This window comes from Rhinolophus sinicus, chromosome 2 (assembly GCF_057876585.1).
Source record: "Rhinolophus sinicus isolate RSI-liver-muscle chromosome 2, RSI-T2T, whole genome shotgun sequence".
Taxonomy (NCBI): Eukaryota; Metazoa; Chordata; class Mammalia; order Chiroptera; family Rhinolophidae; genus Rhinolophus; species Rhinolophus sinicus.
Window position 1 is genome coordinate 132,836,970 of NC_142502.1, and position 16,758 is coordinate 132,853,727.

The window sequence follows — 16,758 nt, forward strand, 5'->3', positions numbered from 1 at the left end:
AAAAGAGCAACCACTTATTATTTAGAGCTTCTGACATGGAAAGGTGACATATAAGAGCCACAATTATGTTTTAAACACCATATCTTAAATTTATTAGGTATTATTACAGATGACTGCTACTGTTTCAATGGAAGTCCAAAGAGAAATAGGTCAATATTTTTGGTAGTGACATTTAAGAAATTACCAAAGCAGTAAGTTCATAAAGCCCGCAATAGGATGTAAACCAATTAGCTTTTCTTTTCTGCTTATCCTAAAAGATCATATTCTAATGAATGTAAATATTTAATACTTTTGAACTTTCATCCCTTAAATACTCCCCTATGAATCTGCATCAGTGAACTATATAATATATTATAAGAAGCAACAAATTGAAGCCCATTCAAACACAGTGCACATTTTAAGGGCTTTTTAAAAGGCAATAACATTAAATACTATTAAGCTTTAAAAAGACAAGCATACTTGAGCTCAAACTTCATTCCATCCATGAGAGCACAAGGAGTGCAAAGAGAACCTGGAACTAATAGGATACTTTTATGCCAATTATATTTTTACTGAAAAATAGAAACTACAAAGAGAAATGGCATAAACACTGAAAATACGGTATTTCAAAAACATGCATCGACTTACACAGCACTAACTATGTTTAGACACTTAAAATAGAAGGCCAGATTGACTTAATAGCACCAACAGATTTGAGTTATTCTTTGGTTGTTAAAAGTATTTTTTGGGTCTGGCCCGGTGGCTCAGGTAGTTGGCGCTCTGGGCTCCTAATTCTGAAGGCTGCTGGTTCGATTCCCACATGGGCCAGTGGGCTCTCAATTATAAGGTTGCCAGTTCAACTCCTTGAGTCCTGCAAGGGATGGTGGGCAGCGCTCCCTGCAACTAAGATTGAACAGGGCACCTTGAGCTGAGCTGCCTCCCAGATGGCTCAGTTGGTTGGAGGCGGGCTCTCAACCACAAGGTTGCCAGTTCAATTCCTGGACTCCCGCAAAGGATGGTGGGCTGCGCCCCCTGCAACTAGCAACAGCAACTGGACCTGGAGCTGAGCTGCACCCTCCACAACTAAGACTGAAAGGACAACAACTTAAAGCTGAACGGCACCCTCCACAACTAAGACTGAAAGGACAACAACTTGACTAGGGGAAGAAAAAAAAAGTCCTTGAAGTACACACTGTTCCCCCATAAAAGTCCTGTAAAAGAAAAAAAGAAAAAAAGTATTTTTTAAAATATAACTTCAAATAAATCATGCCCACATTTCATTAAACCTTTATTATTATCCACATTGAAATAATACAAAATATGAACCTAAAACATGGATTTAACCCAAAACAGAAAAATTACCTAAATTTTTTCTTTAAAATATATGACTTTTCAGCTTACCTTCTAAGTTTCATAAAGGAAATATCGTGCCTTTAAAAGCAACTTCATATTCACATATTCAATTTGAAAAAATGATTCATGTTTTCTTAAATTCTTTCATTCTGACATTTATCTAATTCTTAAATATTTATGGATTAGATGGGACTAGCATTATTACTTGACAAACAAGAATTCTGACACAAAATGACTGGTTTGAACCAAGTCACACAAGTGGCTTTTGGCAGGCCTGAACCTCCAGTGTCTACAAGAAGTACATATGGAAAAACGACAGGGGAACCTCCCTCTTGGGTGTCTATGCTACAGCCATGTCCATTTGGTAGGTTAAGGGTTTTTCAAGATAAATCCATCATCAAGTGGCAGCCTATGTCGAAAAGCAAGCTCATAAACACTACAATACCATGGAGTTCTAGGAAAAAATATGTATACTCTCATCTACATATCATGGTTTCAAATTCACAAAGACTCATTCATCAACTGTTATCCATTGGGATCGCTCTTTTACTGTGCCAAATTGGCCAGGCTACAGGACACAGTTATTTCATCGATCACTAATATAGAGGCTGCTATCAAGGCATTTTGTTGATGTGGTTAAAATGTATAATTAGTTTACTTTACGTAAAGGATATTACCCTTATCAGTGTGTGTGGGCCTCATCAAATCAGTTGGAGACCATAAAAGCAACGGAATTGCCAGAGGAGAAGAAATTCTGCTTCAAGACCGCAGCACTGACTCCTGTCTGAGTTGCCAACCAATTCCTTAAAATAAGTATTTTAATGTTGGTTCCATGTCTCTGAGAACTCTGACTGATATACCTATCTTGTCTTTCAGTTGGCTTATAGTTAAAAAGAAAGAAAGAAAATAGCTCCTACTTTATTCTTTATGGAGGGGATAGAAATGGCCTTTCTGAGCAAGTGTTTTAAATAAACATTTATATAATGCTTACGATGTGTCAGTCACTGACTTAAGTACCTTGCTTATATTAACAACTAATCCATATGATAGGTACCATTCTCATTCCCACTTTACAGATTATGAAACTGAGGCCTATGGGAGTTTAATTTACCCAAGATCACATAGTTAGTAAATGTTGGAGTCAGGTTTCAAATGTAGGCCATCTACATCCATAAGCTGCACTCTTAATGACTATGCTATACTGCCTTAAAATGGATGCATTTAGGATGTGCCGTGGAGCTAGGTTGTTAAAATCATATGGCTTTGGATGTGAGGAATGAGAAAAAAAGAAATAAAGTATAGCTCTCATGCTATTGACTTATACAACTAGGCTGTTAGTCCCATTTCTAAATAGGGAAAAATGAGGAAAGGTGTAATTGAGTTTGAGTGGTTACAATATTACACAGTTATTTACAGATAAGGCCCAGAAGTTCAAATGTTGGCACTTTTGGCACAAAGAGTGAAATGATTGTTAGAGAAGAAAGAAAGCCCAAGCCTGAGCCCTAGGACCTTCCAATATTTAGAATTCCAAGGAGATGTGGGACCTGAAAGAGTAAGGAGGAAAAAGAGGTACTGCATAAGCCAAAAGAAGTGAGAATAGGGGGCATCCCAGAGGTGACGGATGGTTCTCAACTCCATGTGATGGTACTGAGAGTTTGAGCAAAGATGGAGAGAAAGAAATGGGCAGATATGACTGACAGCTGAACCCAATAACTCTGACGAGAACAGGTTCCACGAAGTAGTCAGCCTGAAAGCCAGAATGGTGTGGGTGAAAATGGGACCACTCGTAGGTAGGAAATGTATTTTTTCAACTCATGGAAAACAGATCTGTGATAGAGCAAGTATAGCAAACTGTTAATGGCAGATTTAGGCGGTGGTTTTGCAGGTACAGGAATTCCCTGTAAAACTGTTTCAATTTTGCTGCATATTTGAACATTTTCATAATAAAATGATGGTAAAAATGGATGGGAAATATGTATACCCAAATTCAACACTATGGTTCCAGGCCCAGGTTGGGCAGTAAAGGAAGGAAACAGAGACATTGAGTAGTAAGCAGGTAGTTTCTACAGCATGGAGGTTTTATTTAAGCTGAGGGCTGTGCATACTGGTTTTCTTGTTACTCCATATGGTATACTGAATATATTATACTGCACAATAAAAAGAAATAATCGTGAGGTAAAAACAATGGAACAAGTGTGGATTATTCCTTGAAAAAATTTTGTTTGAAAGAAGCAAAAAAAAATGGTGCAGTTGTTGGAGGAGGTTGCAATTAGGTAATATTTTCCGTTTGCATGTTGTTTGGACTATTCCAGTGGAAAGGAAGACACTGGTAACTCCCGAGTGGGATGATGACCCCACTGCACTCTTCTAAAAAGGTATGTAAACAGGAGAAGGGACCAAGAGCTCCAGTGAAGGGACTAGCCTTTCTTTCGGAGAAGTAGGTTTTCATTCTTGTTTGACCCTTGGGAACACGAGAATACTCGTAGATATACAATATCAAGCATTGATTTTTGGTTTAAAAAGAGGCCATCCATCCCCTTCCTTTCCCCGTCTGCCCTTAACTATTTTAACTAGAAATCTGTTATTAGCTTCTAATGAATAAGATGTCTTCTTAGCCTTGCAATGCCGGGATGGCAGCTTCATAATTTATTGTAAATTCTGACTTTTCCATATCTCTCCAGAGAGCCAATCCTCTGGGACCTTATACCATGTTTCCCCAAAATAAGACCTAGCCGGACAATCAGCTCTAATGTATCTTTTGGAACAAAAATCAATATAAGATCTGGTATATTATATTATATTACCTGGTCTTATATTAGTAAAATAAGATAGGATTTTATATTAATTTCTGCTCCAAAAGTCTCATTAGAGCTGATTGCCCAGCTAGGTCTTATTTTCAGGAAAACACGGTGTTAGCATGTAGTTAACAAGATTCAACATGGTTTCTGAAGCTTTTGTCTTGCCCCATTCATTTTGTTTTCCAAAGCAAAATCCCATCTAGAAAAAGCTTGCTCACTCAGTCTCAGTTTCAGAGGGGCCCACTGCTAATGAACAAGGCCTGGGTTGCATCAAAGTGCTGACATACATCATAATTAGGAATGCATCCGTAAATCGCCTTCCTCTTGGATAACCTTATCCCATTGTTATTCAAGATGTTTACTTCAAATGCATTTTTCATTGAATTACAGATTCAGCTATTAGAGAGGAAATGCTTGATGACCAGGTTTCTTTATCTTTATGTGATAATGTCCAATATTTCCTTTTTTCCTGGTGGGGGTAAGATATGCCATTTAAGCAATTTCCCTTAAAACGAAGTGAGTTTCAAATGAAATGGAGATGACAAAGTAATCTACCTGAAAGATTTTATTTTGTGACAACAACTATCATAAAACTTTATACTTAACGCCTGTCTTAGAATGCACAAGGGCCCAATTTACTGCCTGGCTGCAGCAAGTGCAATAACAAAGACGTACAACAAAGGCCACAGCCACCAGGCTTTCAGCGCCTGCAGCAGCTGGGTTTGCGGCCAAGCACTTTACATGCATGCTGGCATCTGCTCTGCACAACAGTCCTGGAAGTCTATGTGTGATTAGCTCCACTTAACTCACGTAAACACTGGTGCAGAGAAGATACCCAGCAAGTCACACAGCACAGGCAGCATGAAAGCTGCAGAGTCAGAGTTCACACCTGGGTCCCCTGCAAAGATGCAGCCGCCCCCGTCAGCTCCCCTGCCCAGCTGCAGGCCCTGGGTGGGTGAGCACCGCACAGCTTGCCTGGGCACTAATGCACATACACATTCCCTGCTTTCCTGTTCCTTTCTAGTCTCTGACCTTGTTTTCCTTTGTTCTTCTCCTTGGATTTCTATTTTCTTTCTTACTGTGTTTTGCATATCCTTGAAAGCCTCTTTAAACCCTCTCCATGAAAGGCAAGAAAGGTTTTAATTAGGCTAACAAGTTTGGACCTCAATAAAGGGTATAAAAGGAAACAGTCCCGAATTGGCCATTTTCTAAGATAGATTTCTCATTTTATTCATATAGAGGTATGATTTACCACTCTTTGCTAGTTAGTTTAAGAATAGGATTATTTCAGCATCCACACCATGTTTGTTCTTGCCATTTTTGCTCAGCATATGAGCAGAAGGGTTTGCTCCTATGTTTTTCTTTTTCTTTTTTTTTTTTTTTAACTATTGTGCTAGGCTCAATTAACAATGCATCAATATGTGTTCATTAACTGTGACAAATGTACATTAGTAATAATAGGGAAAACTGAGTACATAGGAACTTTCTGTACTATCTACAAATTTCTTTATATCTAAAATTATTAGAAAATAAACAAGTTTATTTTTCAAATGGAACAGGGTTAGGTAATTTTTGTGTAGTCGTACATTTTTAATTCAATGCAATAAATACCTAGGATTGAGTTTACTGGATTATATATTAATTCTAGGTTTAGGTTTATAAAAGAAAAATGTCAAACTGTCTTTAAACGTGGATATATCATTTTCCATCTGAATGAAGAATTGCTGTTGTTCCACAACCTTGCTGACATTTGGTATTGTCAATTTGGGAGATTTTATTGATTCTAGGAGTCACACAGTGAAATCTTGTTTCAATTTGCCTTTCCCTAATGGCAAATGATGTGGAGTATTTTTTCACATGTATATTTGTCACCTGAATATCTTCTTTGGGGATATGTCTGTTCAGGCCTTTGCGCATCTTTGAATCTGGTCATTCTTTTCCTTATGGTTGAATTTAAGAGTTATTTACATATTTTAGATACAAGCCATTGACCTGATAATGTAATTTACAAGTATTTTCTCCCAGTCTATAGTTTGTCTTCATTGTCTCTTACAGAGCAAATTTTTAAATCTCAATGTTAATTTCTACATCAATTTAATCTTGTATGCATCATACTTTTGGTCATCCCATTTTTAAATTACTTCAACCCTGAAACCATTACTCTGCTTAATTTTTTACTGATTAATTGCCTGTCTCAACTCAGAATGAGATAGTCCTGTAGGCAGGGAATGTCTGTTTTCTTTATTCTGTATTCCTAGCACCCAAAACAGTACCTATGCATAGTAAATACTCAATAAGTAGCTGTTGAATTAATTCACTAATTAATGTACATAGACCTTTTCAGCATCAATAACATTATATAAAATATGGATAATCATACTTCATTGACTAACAGAATAATGTTGAGAGAATATAGGCAAAATGTCTTACAAACGAAGTGATTACCACTAATGGAAGCTACTGTTATTCTTGCTAAAAGGTTATGGCATTTTCAAAAGCCAAAGGCTCCAGAAAGAGGGGTCAGATGAAAGAATAATCTGCCACAGTCTTCCAGTATATTGCAACCAGGGCCACAGAAAGGGCTCCACATTTCCTAGGGTATTCCTGTACCCTCAACTAGTTTAAACTTTGGCATATAAGTATACTGTATTTAGCAAAATACACAACAGTTAAAAGTACTGTAGATATTAAAATATGCATTAAGACAAATTCTAATATACATTTTTACATTTATGTATTTTTTTTTCTTCATGATATTTTCACATCAAACTTATTTTTATCTTTTTTTTGTCATCGTATGTATCTCAAGGTTTTTTATATATTTTTTAAACTTCGGACATTAAAGCTTCTAAAAATTAATCATTCGTAGAGAGCATCATTTTCAATGAAAAAAAAAAAGACTGAATAAAGATGATGTGTATAAAGATGTAATCAACTCAGACTATTAATGATTCTCCATCTTTGGAAGCATAACATTTACTTGGGGAACTATCGGGAAATAAAGAGTCCCAGGCTTACCCTGCCATGCTGAATCTAAGTTTGTGGCTAAGCCCAGCGATTGGAATTTTTACAGAGAGTTTCCATCCTCAGCCAGGTGATTCTGAACCAGGCATTTTGTGAACTTCTCTCTGAGAAATACTTGGAAAGGAAGCCTCTGCAAGGACGGGTAGGAGGGGCCGTGGGAAGGCCAGTGAGCATCACCAGATTCAGAGTGAGGCTGAGCACTCGCCAGTCTAACTTCAAGGTCTGCCCTTGCTTGAACTAATAAACGTGTACTTTATTATATTACTTGAAAAGAATTGTTTTAAAAAGTGATGGACCTATACTCAGCAAAGTCCAGGCTAACGAGAGAAGACCCATTGAGAGAAATGAGCTCTCTTTCCCTCTGTTACCTAGGATGTGCCCCTCAAATCCTCATTTTCTGTCCTACAATTCCTTCCTTCCCTGAGGGTGGTCCCCTTCCATGGAGGCCTGCTCATCTAGCCCTCTAACCACAGATGAGAGAAATCTCACCCCGTGACCAACAGGATTCTATCTCAGAACCCAGTAATACACCTTCCAGATAAGGGTGGTCAGGCAGAAGCCCAGCACAGAAAAGGAAGTCCAGGTATCTCTAGGACACTCTGGCATTCACATGTGAAGAGCAGAGGCATAAAGTAAGGGATACCTGAGAAAAAGGACAAGCAGAGGAGCAACAGAATCCTTTCATACCTTCAGCTCTCCTCCTTAGAGAGGTTGACCTATGTGGGTAGTGCTACAGGAGAGAGGAAACTCCCTTCCTCCTCCCCCGACCGTGGTGCTGTAATAGGGTTGCAGGACTCTGTGACAGTGGAAGCTTCTTGGCCAGGGAAACGGCCTCTGCTCAGATCTCAGCTGGGGCGTTCCTACCGTTGATACTGACTGAAGTTTCTGTTGGACCAGCTCATTCCTCCAACGCTTCATCCCACCACCAAAGTGGGTAGGGAGGGAGAAAGCCAACACGTCATCAGAAGCCATTGGTTTAATCTCTCTTAGACGTGAGGACACCTTTCTCTCCCCCTCTGCTACTTTTTCTCAGTCATGTTCTGTCTGTCTCTGCCATTAGATATCAGTTACACAATACATATAGATTGGGTAAAAAAATAATAATGATGGAACTAGTTGATATTACTGTATCACTCCATGTGTGAGATTGTGTCAAAACAAAGAAAAGCCTGAATGAGCAGTGCATGGGTTGACTATATCTTTGATTGGGAAAATGGTTACATAAAGTTACCTCTTTTATCTGTCCTTTCTTTGTCCCGTGGGATCCCTCTGAAAGTTGCATTAGGACCATGTATATCTCATTCTATACCCTAAACTGGTGCATCCTGGGATCTGGGGCATGTCTTAATTGTTTTGATTAAACAAACAAACACTATGTGCCAGACAGATAGGGGGCAATCAGAGAAGGTTGGTGACTGAAGAGAGGAAGCCCAAGGAAATGTTCCATGGCTTCAGAAAGAAGGTTTGGGAATAAAATAATGAGATGATGGCATAAAACCAAGTGCTGCGTTATACCATTAAACGGATCTGTTTATTGGGCAAACATGAAGAATGGTGCCTATCTTTCAAAGGATAGCTTCTGGATCTGCATCAAATCTAAGACAATTCATAAAGACAATATGTGAGCATCCCACTGCTGGCAGATGCTGTTATACACCAAGCAAACAAATTAAATTGAAAAATTCTTAGATAATAAAGCCTGTTATAAATTGCCTTTTTTAGTTACATCCAAGGATATTGTAATAATCAGTTTTATGTAATCAACAAAATCCTTTAGAAATGTGTGAGAGACCACAGAAATGCCAGTAACAAACAAAAAATATAAAATTATCTGCAACAGTGGTCAAATATCAGATATACCTTGGTTCAGTAAAAGTACCTCCTCTTTGTTCAAAATATTTGAGAAAATTCCATCCAGTCTGCTTTGGTTCTCATGGTTTCTATAAACCCATGATTGGGTATAGATCTCCTCTCCACCAGTTTTCTAGATAAAGAAACGTCCCATCTGCACCACCTCATGCCACCAACCTGAGTTTTTTCCCTTTGTATCTACAATTTTTCTCACTACTTGCTCCCTCCCTTGATCTTTGCTCCAATATTTCTGATTGGTTTAAACAAAACAACTAAGCAAGCAAACAAGCAATCATATTCTTTGTTTGTCCTTAATGTTGTCTCCCATTTCTCTTCTAGTTCTCTCCATTCATTTTGTGACAATCTTCTGAATCATGCATTAAGTGCACACTATGTATCAGGCATTGGGCCAGCCTCCAGAGATAAAATAATTATAACACACGGTCCCTCATTTGAGTCCCACCCATATACAGAGGCAAAAAGAAATATGTGTGGCATATAGAGTGATGACCAAAGAAGGGCCTGGTTACCTTTCCTGCCTACTTCCTTTAGTTCACCATACACAATGTACTTTCAGCATTTACTCCTTCTTTTTATTTAACTATTGTACCTGCAGCTTGCTGAAAATGCACTTTTAAATATAATTAATGACACCTTTCTAGCAAAATCCAAGACATGGTCTCATTGTCCATCCTCCATGACCTCAGAAGAATTTGACATAATTGCAGCAACATTCTAGAGTCTAGATTGATCACTGTCTCCTTTGCAAAACACTTCTTTAAATTGGAGGTCTTGGCTCTGTTGGCTCTCTGGTCACATTTCAGGTCATGCCTTACCTATTGAGTTTATTTCTATTCTATCCTCTAATTCTAATTTGGCCTTTTTTCCAAAAACTAAAACTGTATTTCTCTCTCTTTATTGGCAAATACTCAAAGAAAACTCTGTACAAGCTTCATTTATCAACTCCGAAGACTTCCAAATGTCTCTGTTTCTGAAACGTTCCATTCCTATAGCATGAACCATTTGCTAGGCACGCCCCTCATTCATCAACATTTAAAATCAAATTGGTCCTTTCTCCCCACCCGTCACCTCTTAAGATGTCCCAGTTAAGTTGTCTAGGGCCAAAAACATAATGAATTGTTGATTCATCCTTTCCCTTCAAAAAGTGCCAAATCTTTTATTCCTTTTTCCAATGCCTGCAACTTCTAGTTTCTTATTTCTGTTCCTATTGCCACTACCCCAACCGAGAACATCAAAGAACTTTGTTTTGTTTTGTTTTCTCTGCAATATTACAATAACAACCAAGCAATGTCTGAATCCATTCTTTCTCTGATTTAGTCAACTTTTTATGAAGGTGCCAAATTAATCTTTCTAAAATACCAATTAAACAGATAGGAACCAACCAGGTTCTTCCCTCCTTCCCTCCCTCCTTTTTTTCCTTCCTTCCTCCCTTCCTTCCTTCTTTCTTTTCTTCCTTCCTTCCTTCTTTTGTTCCTTCCTTCCTTCCTTCCTCCTTTCTTTCCTTCCTTTCTTCAGAATCGCACACTAATATAGGAAGGAGTGTTATTGCTATATGGAGTACAGATTGATTGACTAATTATAATTAATTGATCTACTTTGATATCTATATGACATTTAACTCTTTCAGTCCTTTGAGACTTCATTATGTAAAACAACCTAATGAAATAAATACAACAATTTCAAATACAACTATTTCGTATTTGAAAAATAGAGCAACTGAGGCTGAAAGTATTTTAGCATAAATCATATAGTTATTGGCCAAAGTAACATGAGAAGTCAGGTATCTCAATAAAACACCCAATACTTTGCTGACTTCGCATGTAAGTGTCTTCCCTAAATAATGCCTGTCATGTGCAAGAGAACCAGGCCAGCTGCTATCGGAGTAGAGAGAAATATGTACACATCAATGTTCCTATTTTGATGAAGTCCAAACTTCAATTAGGAAGACAATCTATATATATGGAATTAATTAACTACAATAAATCAGACACACACTCCACTGAGGAAATACCTCATCTTTACTCAAGTCTAAAATACCAGTTCTAAGTTTTTAATACATATATAATATATATATATGTAATATATAACATATATATAATATATATGTTGAATAAATATATAATATATATGGTTTATTAGAAGTGATCTATTACTATGAGTTGTTTCTGCTTTTTACATCACATGATCAAAAGTACTGCCACTTTCTAAAAAAGTATTTCATCATGAGTAGATTCCACGAGTTTTCATATTGTACATCTCCATTTTCAGATTTTATACACACACACACACACACACACACACACACACACACGGTGCCAAAAAAAAATGTATATACATTTTAAGTAAGGAAAAAAACTATTAAAATTGTAATACAAAATATACACCTATAAAAGAATACAAGTCACGTTTGACTTCTGCAATGACAAGAGGTGCTCAAAGTGGTTACCATCAGCCTCCAGACACTTCTGATTACAGTGAACTACTGCTTGAGCAACACTGACCAGAGTGTCCGCTTGTACACATTGTTTTGGCACCCCCGGTGTATATGTGTCTGTGTGTGTGTATGTATATGTTGTTTTTAACATAAATGCTATCATAAGCCTACTCAGATACTTTTTCTTGCAGGTTATAACTTAAAAGTACAGGAAAATCTTCTACTCTAATATTCTAGTAAAAATACTCCTACCACCCATACTGAGCACTTTTAAAAATCGGGCATGCAGCCTAGGTTAAAAGCAGGTAACATAGTTTTTAAAATTATAAAGCATTTCAAACAATGCTAAGGTTAACCACAGGAGATACAATAATGACATAGTTAGACAACTTCATATATGATCTTGCCAAATTACAGTAATTATAACCACGAATGTTGTGAAACTTAAAAACCAACAATAAATGTTTCTATATTAAAAATCTGAAAATGGAGACGTACAGTATGAAAACTTGTGGCATCTACTCATGCTGAAATATATTTTTTCAGAAAGTGGCAATGCTTTTCATAATTCGATGTAAAAAGCAGAAGCAACTCAATAGTATACGAGGTCTGACAATTAAGTTCCCAAACTTTTTGCAACGATGTTGCTAACCCTTTTTTTGGAATCAGAAGGATTATTCATTATGAATCTGTACAAACTGGACAAACAGTTAACTAAGTTTACTATTTGGAATTGCTGAAAAAAGTTAGACGACATGAACTTTCGCCAACAATGGCTCTTGCATCACCACAATGCAGCAGCTCACACAGCACTGTCTGTGAGGTAATTTTTAGCCAGGAAATAAATAACTGTATTGGAACACCCTCCCTGCTCACCTAATCTGGCCCCAATGACTTCTTTCTTTACCCAAAGATAAAGGAAATATTAAAAGGAAGTCATTTTGATGACATTCAGGACCTCAAGGGTAATACAATGACAGCTCTGATGGCCATTCCAGAAAAAGAGTTCCAAAATTGCTTTGAAGGGTGGATTAGGCACTGTTGACAGTGCATAGTTTCCCAAGGGGAGTAGTTCGACGGTGACTACCCTTAGGAAACCATAGTGATATTCAGCAATGAGGTAGGTTGCACTTTTTCTACGATGAGTTCGCAAACTTAATTGTCCGACCTTCGTAGATCACTTCTAACAGACTTAACTCTACATACAAATACATAATAAATAAGAACAAAGATACTGCAGCCAACTCAAAGAAGGAAATTGTTTGCAAATGTCAGTGTTGCCAAAATTTCTGAACATCATCTTACATATTAGAAAGTAGATTTCTATGATGGAAAGAAAAATACTATATTTTAAAGTTTCCAATAACTAAATACTCCTGTCCTACTCCTCACTTGTTCCCCTCAAGTTCCTTTCTTCCACCTCTCTCTGAAAATCAACGCAGGCTCTCATTTGTATATAAAAATCTGGATAATGGTCAAACAGGAAAATTGGACTAAGCCAGGCAGGGAAACAAGATTACACAATGAAGAACTGAGAACGGGGAGAAAGGAGGTAAGAGAGCCAATGGGCACAGAACTGGAAGGAGAACCTGAGGATTTGGTTGTCACGGAGAGACCCCTCTCACACATGACAGGCAAATGAAATGTACGGGAGATATTTGAGAGTCAGAGAAAGAGGAAAAGAGGAGTTTAAAGGATTTTGCCAGTAAAATGTTTGTCATTTTGTGTAATATGGCAATGCTTCCTTGATTTTGACACTCTTCAGAGAAAGAGCCTTGTGACAGTTGAGCTGTATACAGGCATCATTTCTAATTCATAATGTGACAGTTGAGCTGTATACAGGCATCATTTCTAATTCATAATTTTTCTTCAACAAGAAATGAATGTGAATAATATAGAGGAAGTCTAAAATATTCTCTAGAAGAGCAACCACTATAAGCTGTCCTAAATTAGCATCTTTAAAATTTCTCACTCTAATATCACTAGGATAGTCTGGTGAAAAACTGTCAAAAATACTATTTCAGACCAGTGTCAAGAACACCAAAACATGAATTTCTACAGACGGTATCTGTACTAACTTACTTGAAAGAAAAAATAAGGGAACGCTAAGAGATTGTTGAGGGAACTAAAAGGGAAAATATATCACCATAAAAGACAAGTGCTTTGAGAAAGTGGCCTAGGGACTCGTTGATCAAACCTCTCTCCACGAGGGAGAAGTTCCGTATCTTGAGTGTGGTGATGGTTTCATGATGTACACATTTGTCAAAACTTATCAAACTGCACACTCTAAATGTGTGTGATTTATTACATATCAGTCAACCTAAAAAAAAAAAAGAAAAAAGAAAAAAAAATGTATCTAGGCTACAGATGCATGAAAGTAAACAAGTGTACATTTGTAATTCAGAAGGAATAGCAGTTTTCAATAGCACTTGAAAACTTGTAAGGTTACACATTGCTAAAACACACATATGTATACTCCATCCACATTCCATGAAATATGTAAAATTTAACATTTGAAATTAAAGTGAGACTTACATTACTATAAGGCAAATGAAATTAACTTTAAGGGGGAAGAAAATGGCCGCAAGAAGAAGGTGGTTTGGCAGGGAAGAAAGTTGTCAATCACGTCATCCCACAAATACTAAATGATGCTGTGGGAAGTGGCAAGGAAAAGAGCCATGAAAAGTATGACAGGAGTGTCTTAAAAGTGTCCCTGTGAAAGTGTTCTTTGACCTAGGATATGCAGAATGAGTCATCGTTAACTGTGAAAGGAGACAGAATGTAGAAAGGCCCTGGGGCAGCTCGAACATGGAATTGTTGATAACTTAAACAAGAATATCCAATATCCTGCCACACTACAAATTAATAAACATATAGACAATACCATGTGTCTTTTGCTGGTCAATGATTTGCAATGCCTTGTACTCATAAAATTTCAGTAAACATTTGTTGAGTGAATGAAGGTATAGAGGAATGAAAGTTCTCTCCCCTTTCTTAAGATCTATGGGACTTTATAATAAATTGTATTTGGAAAAAGAAAGAAATAACAAGGATAGTACCAAGATCTTTGCAATGTGCAACTGGATACATATGTGTTGCATTCACTGAGTTAAAAAAAAATACAGGAGGGAGGTCAGGCAGCTGAGGTTTGTGTTTTGATTTCATGGTGCCTTAGAATTTTAAACCAAAGTTCTAAATAGGACTACATCAAAATTTAAAACTTCTGCACATCTAAGGACACAGTCAACACAGTCAAAAGGTAGGTTTACAGGATGGGAGAAAAATATTTTCAAAACAATATCTGATAAGAGATTAATATCCAGAACATGTAAAGAACCTTTACAACCCAATAACAACATGATTTAAAAAATGGGCAAAAGATGTAAATAGACATCTCTCCAAAGAAGATATGAACATGGCCAATAGGCATATGAAAAGATACTCTAACTAATCATTAGAGAAATGCAAATCAAAACCACAATAAGATATCACCTTACTCCCACTTTAATGACTATTATACAAAGGAGAAAAAAAAAACACAGAAAATAAGTGTTGACAAGGACGTGGAAAAACTGGAATCCTTGTGCACTGCTGGTGGGAATGTAAGATGGTGCAGCTGCTATGGAAATCAGAATTGAAAGCAGGATTATGAAGAGATATCTGTATACCCATGTTCATAGCAGAATTATGCATAAGAGGTAAAAGATGGAAGGGACATAACTGTCCATGAATGGATGAACTGAAAAGGAAAATGTGGTATATACATACATAAAGAAAATGCGGTATACACATGCATAAAGAAAATGTGGTATATGCATACAACAGAATATTATTCAGTCCTAATAAGGAATGAAATTCTGACTCATGCTACAACATGGATGAGCCATGAAGACATTATGCTAAGTGAAATAAGCCAGTCACAAAAAGACAAATACGGTAGGATTTCACTTACATGAGGTAGCTAGAATAGTTAAACTCAAGAGTAAAAGAAAGTAGAATAGTGGTGGCCAGGGACTAAGCGGGGAAGTGAGGTGTTGTTTAATAGGTACAGAGTTTCAGTTCTGCAAGATGAAAAGGTTCTGGAGATTGGCTACTCAACAATGTGAATATACTCAACACGACTGAACTGTACACTTAAAAACACGTAAGCAGTACATTTTATTTTGTGTGTATTGTAACACAATTGAAAATTTTTAAATGTGAATAAATAGCATTTTACCTAACTAGTTAGCTACAAAACTCATCAATAACTAGCTAGCTTGATTTTTCACGAAAGCTGTGAACTGAAAATAAAAATTGAGGAATCATACAAAGCAACAGTAATTTTATTACACTACTTTACATACTCTTCCTCCCTTCATCCTTACAATCCTGGGTTTTGGTCTCTCACAGGATGCCGTCTTCTCATCCTATCCTCCTTAAAGCCTGAGTTTGACACAAGAGTCTGTTTTCACCTCCTAAGAGAAAAACAACTTGAAAACTGTGAAGTAACAGCAGATGTGGAGTGTTTGCAGCTGTGCTATACTGACTGCCACAACAAAAGGCACCTCCGTTGGTCTACACACCCAATTCAGGCAAATGTTAACAATGGCAAGTGCAGACAGAGCCGAAAAAAAAACACCAAGATGACTCCTTTGAGTAAAAATGCATTGATTCCAGAGAAAAATCCATTGTTTGCACACAATCTGGACATCTCTTGAACAATTTGATTCTGCCTACCTTGTTTGCGTACATCTTCTACAGCGGCGACCAATTCTTCTTTGAGATCTTGACTCTCCTTAGCAATCTGTTCCCCCTTTTCCAGAAAGTTCTGAGTGGCTTGCTCTACAGATGCAGCCAGCACATGGGCTTTCTTCGACCTCCCTTTCTTTTTACCAGAGGGACCTTTGTTGCTGGTGTTGACAAGGGTCGTCACCTTAAATAGAAAAGAAAAAGGGTAAAACTACTCTGCAAAACTTTCTAGAAATAACGTTATCCTCTCATACCTTTTAAGTATCCTTGTTTATAAAATTGTGAATGCACATCACACAGCCTCATCTAAAGGAAAATGTGCATTTATATGGCTTAATACATAAACAAGCAGTTATTTACTTTAGGGAGAAAAATAAAAGTATGCAAATGAGTAGGAAGAGCAGAATTGCCAGTAGCTCAGAGTTTCCAGCTCACCGGAGGTGGTGCTTTCATGATTGACAAATACAGTGCTCATTGAAGTAACCAGCTTCAGGGAGGAAAGAAAAATAAAACAAAATGCGGAATTGCCTGTAAGCACTGAGTTACCAGGAGAACCAACACCCAGCC

The 16,758-nt window shown here is 37.2% G+C and overlaps 1 protein-coding gene across 8 annotated transcripts in view; it reads right to left on the bottom strand.

The window, feature by feature from the left end:
• The window catches only part of CTNNA2 (catenin alpha 2), a 1,050,986-nt gene that overhangs the window by 825,083 nt on the left and 209,145 nt on the right, over window positions 1-16,758 (bottom strand). For all 8 annotated transcript variants that reach the window (XM_019750020.3, XM_074332253.2, XM_074332251.2 and 5 more), the window contains one exon: window positions 16,180-16,375. In XM_019750020.3, coding sequence (XP_019605579.1) covers window positions 16,180-16,375 — 196 coding nt within the window. The remainder of the gene's footprint in view (window positions 1-16,179; window positions 16,376-16,758) is intronic.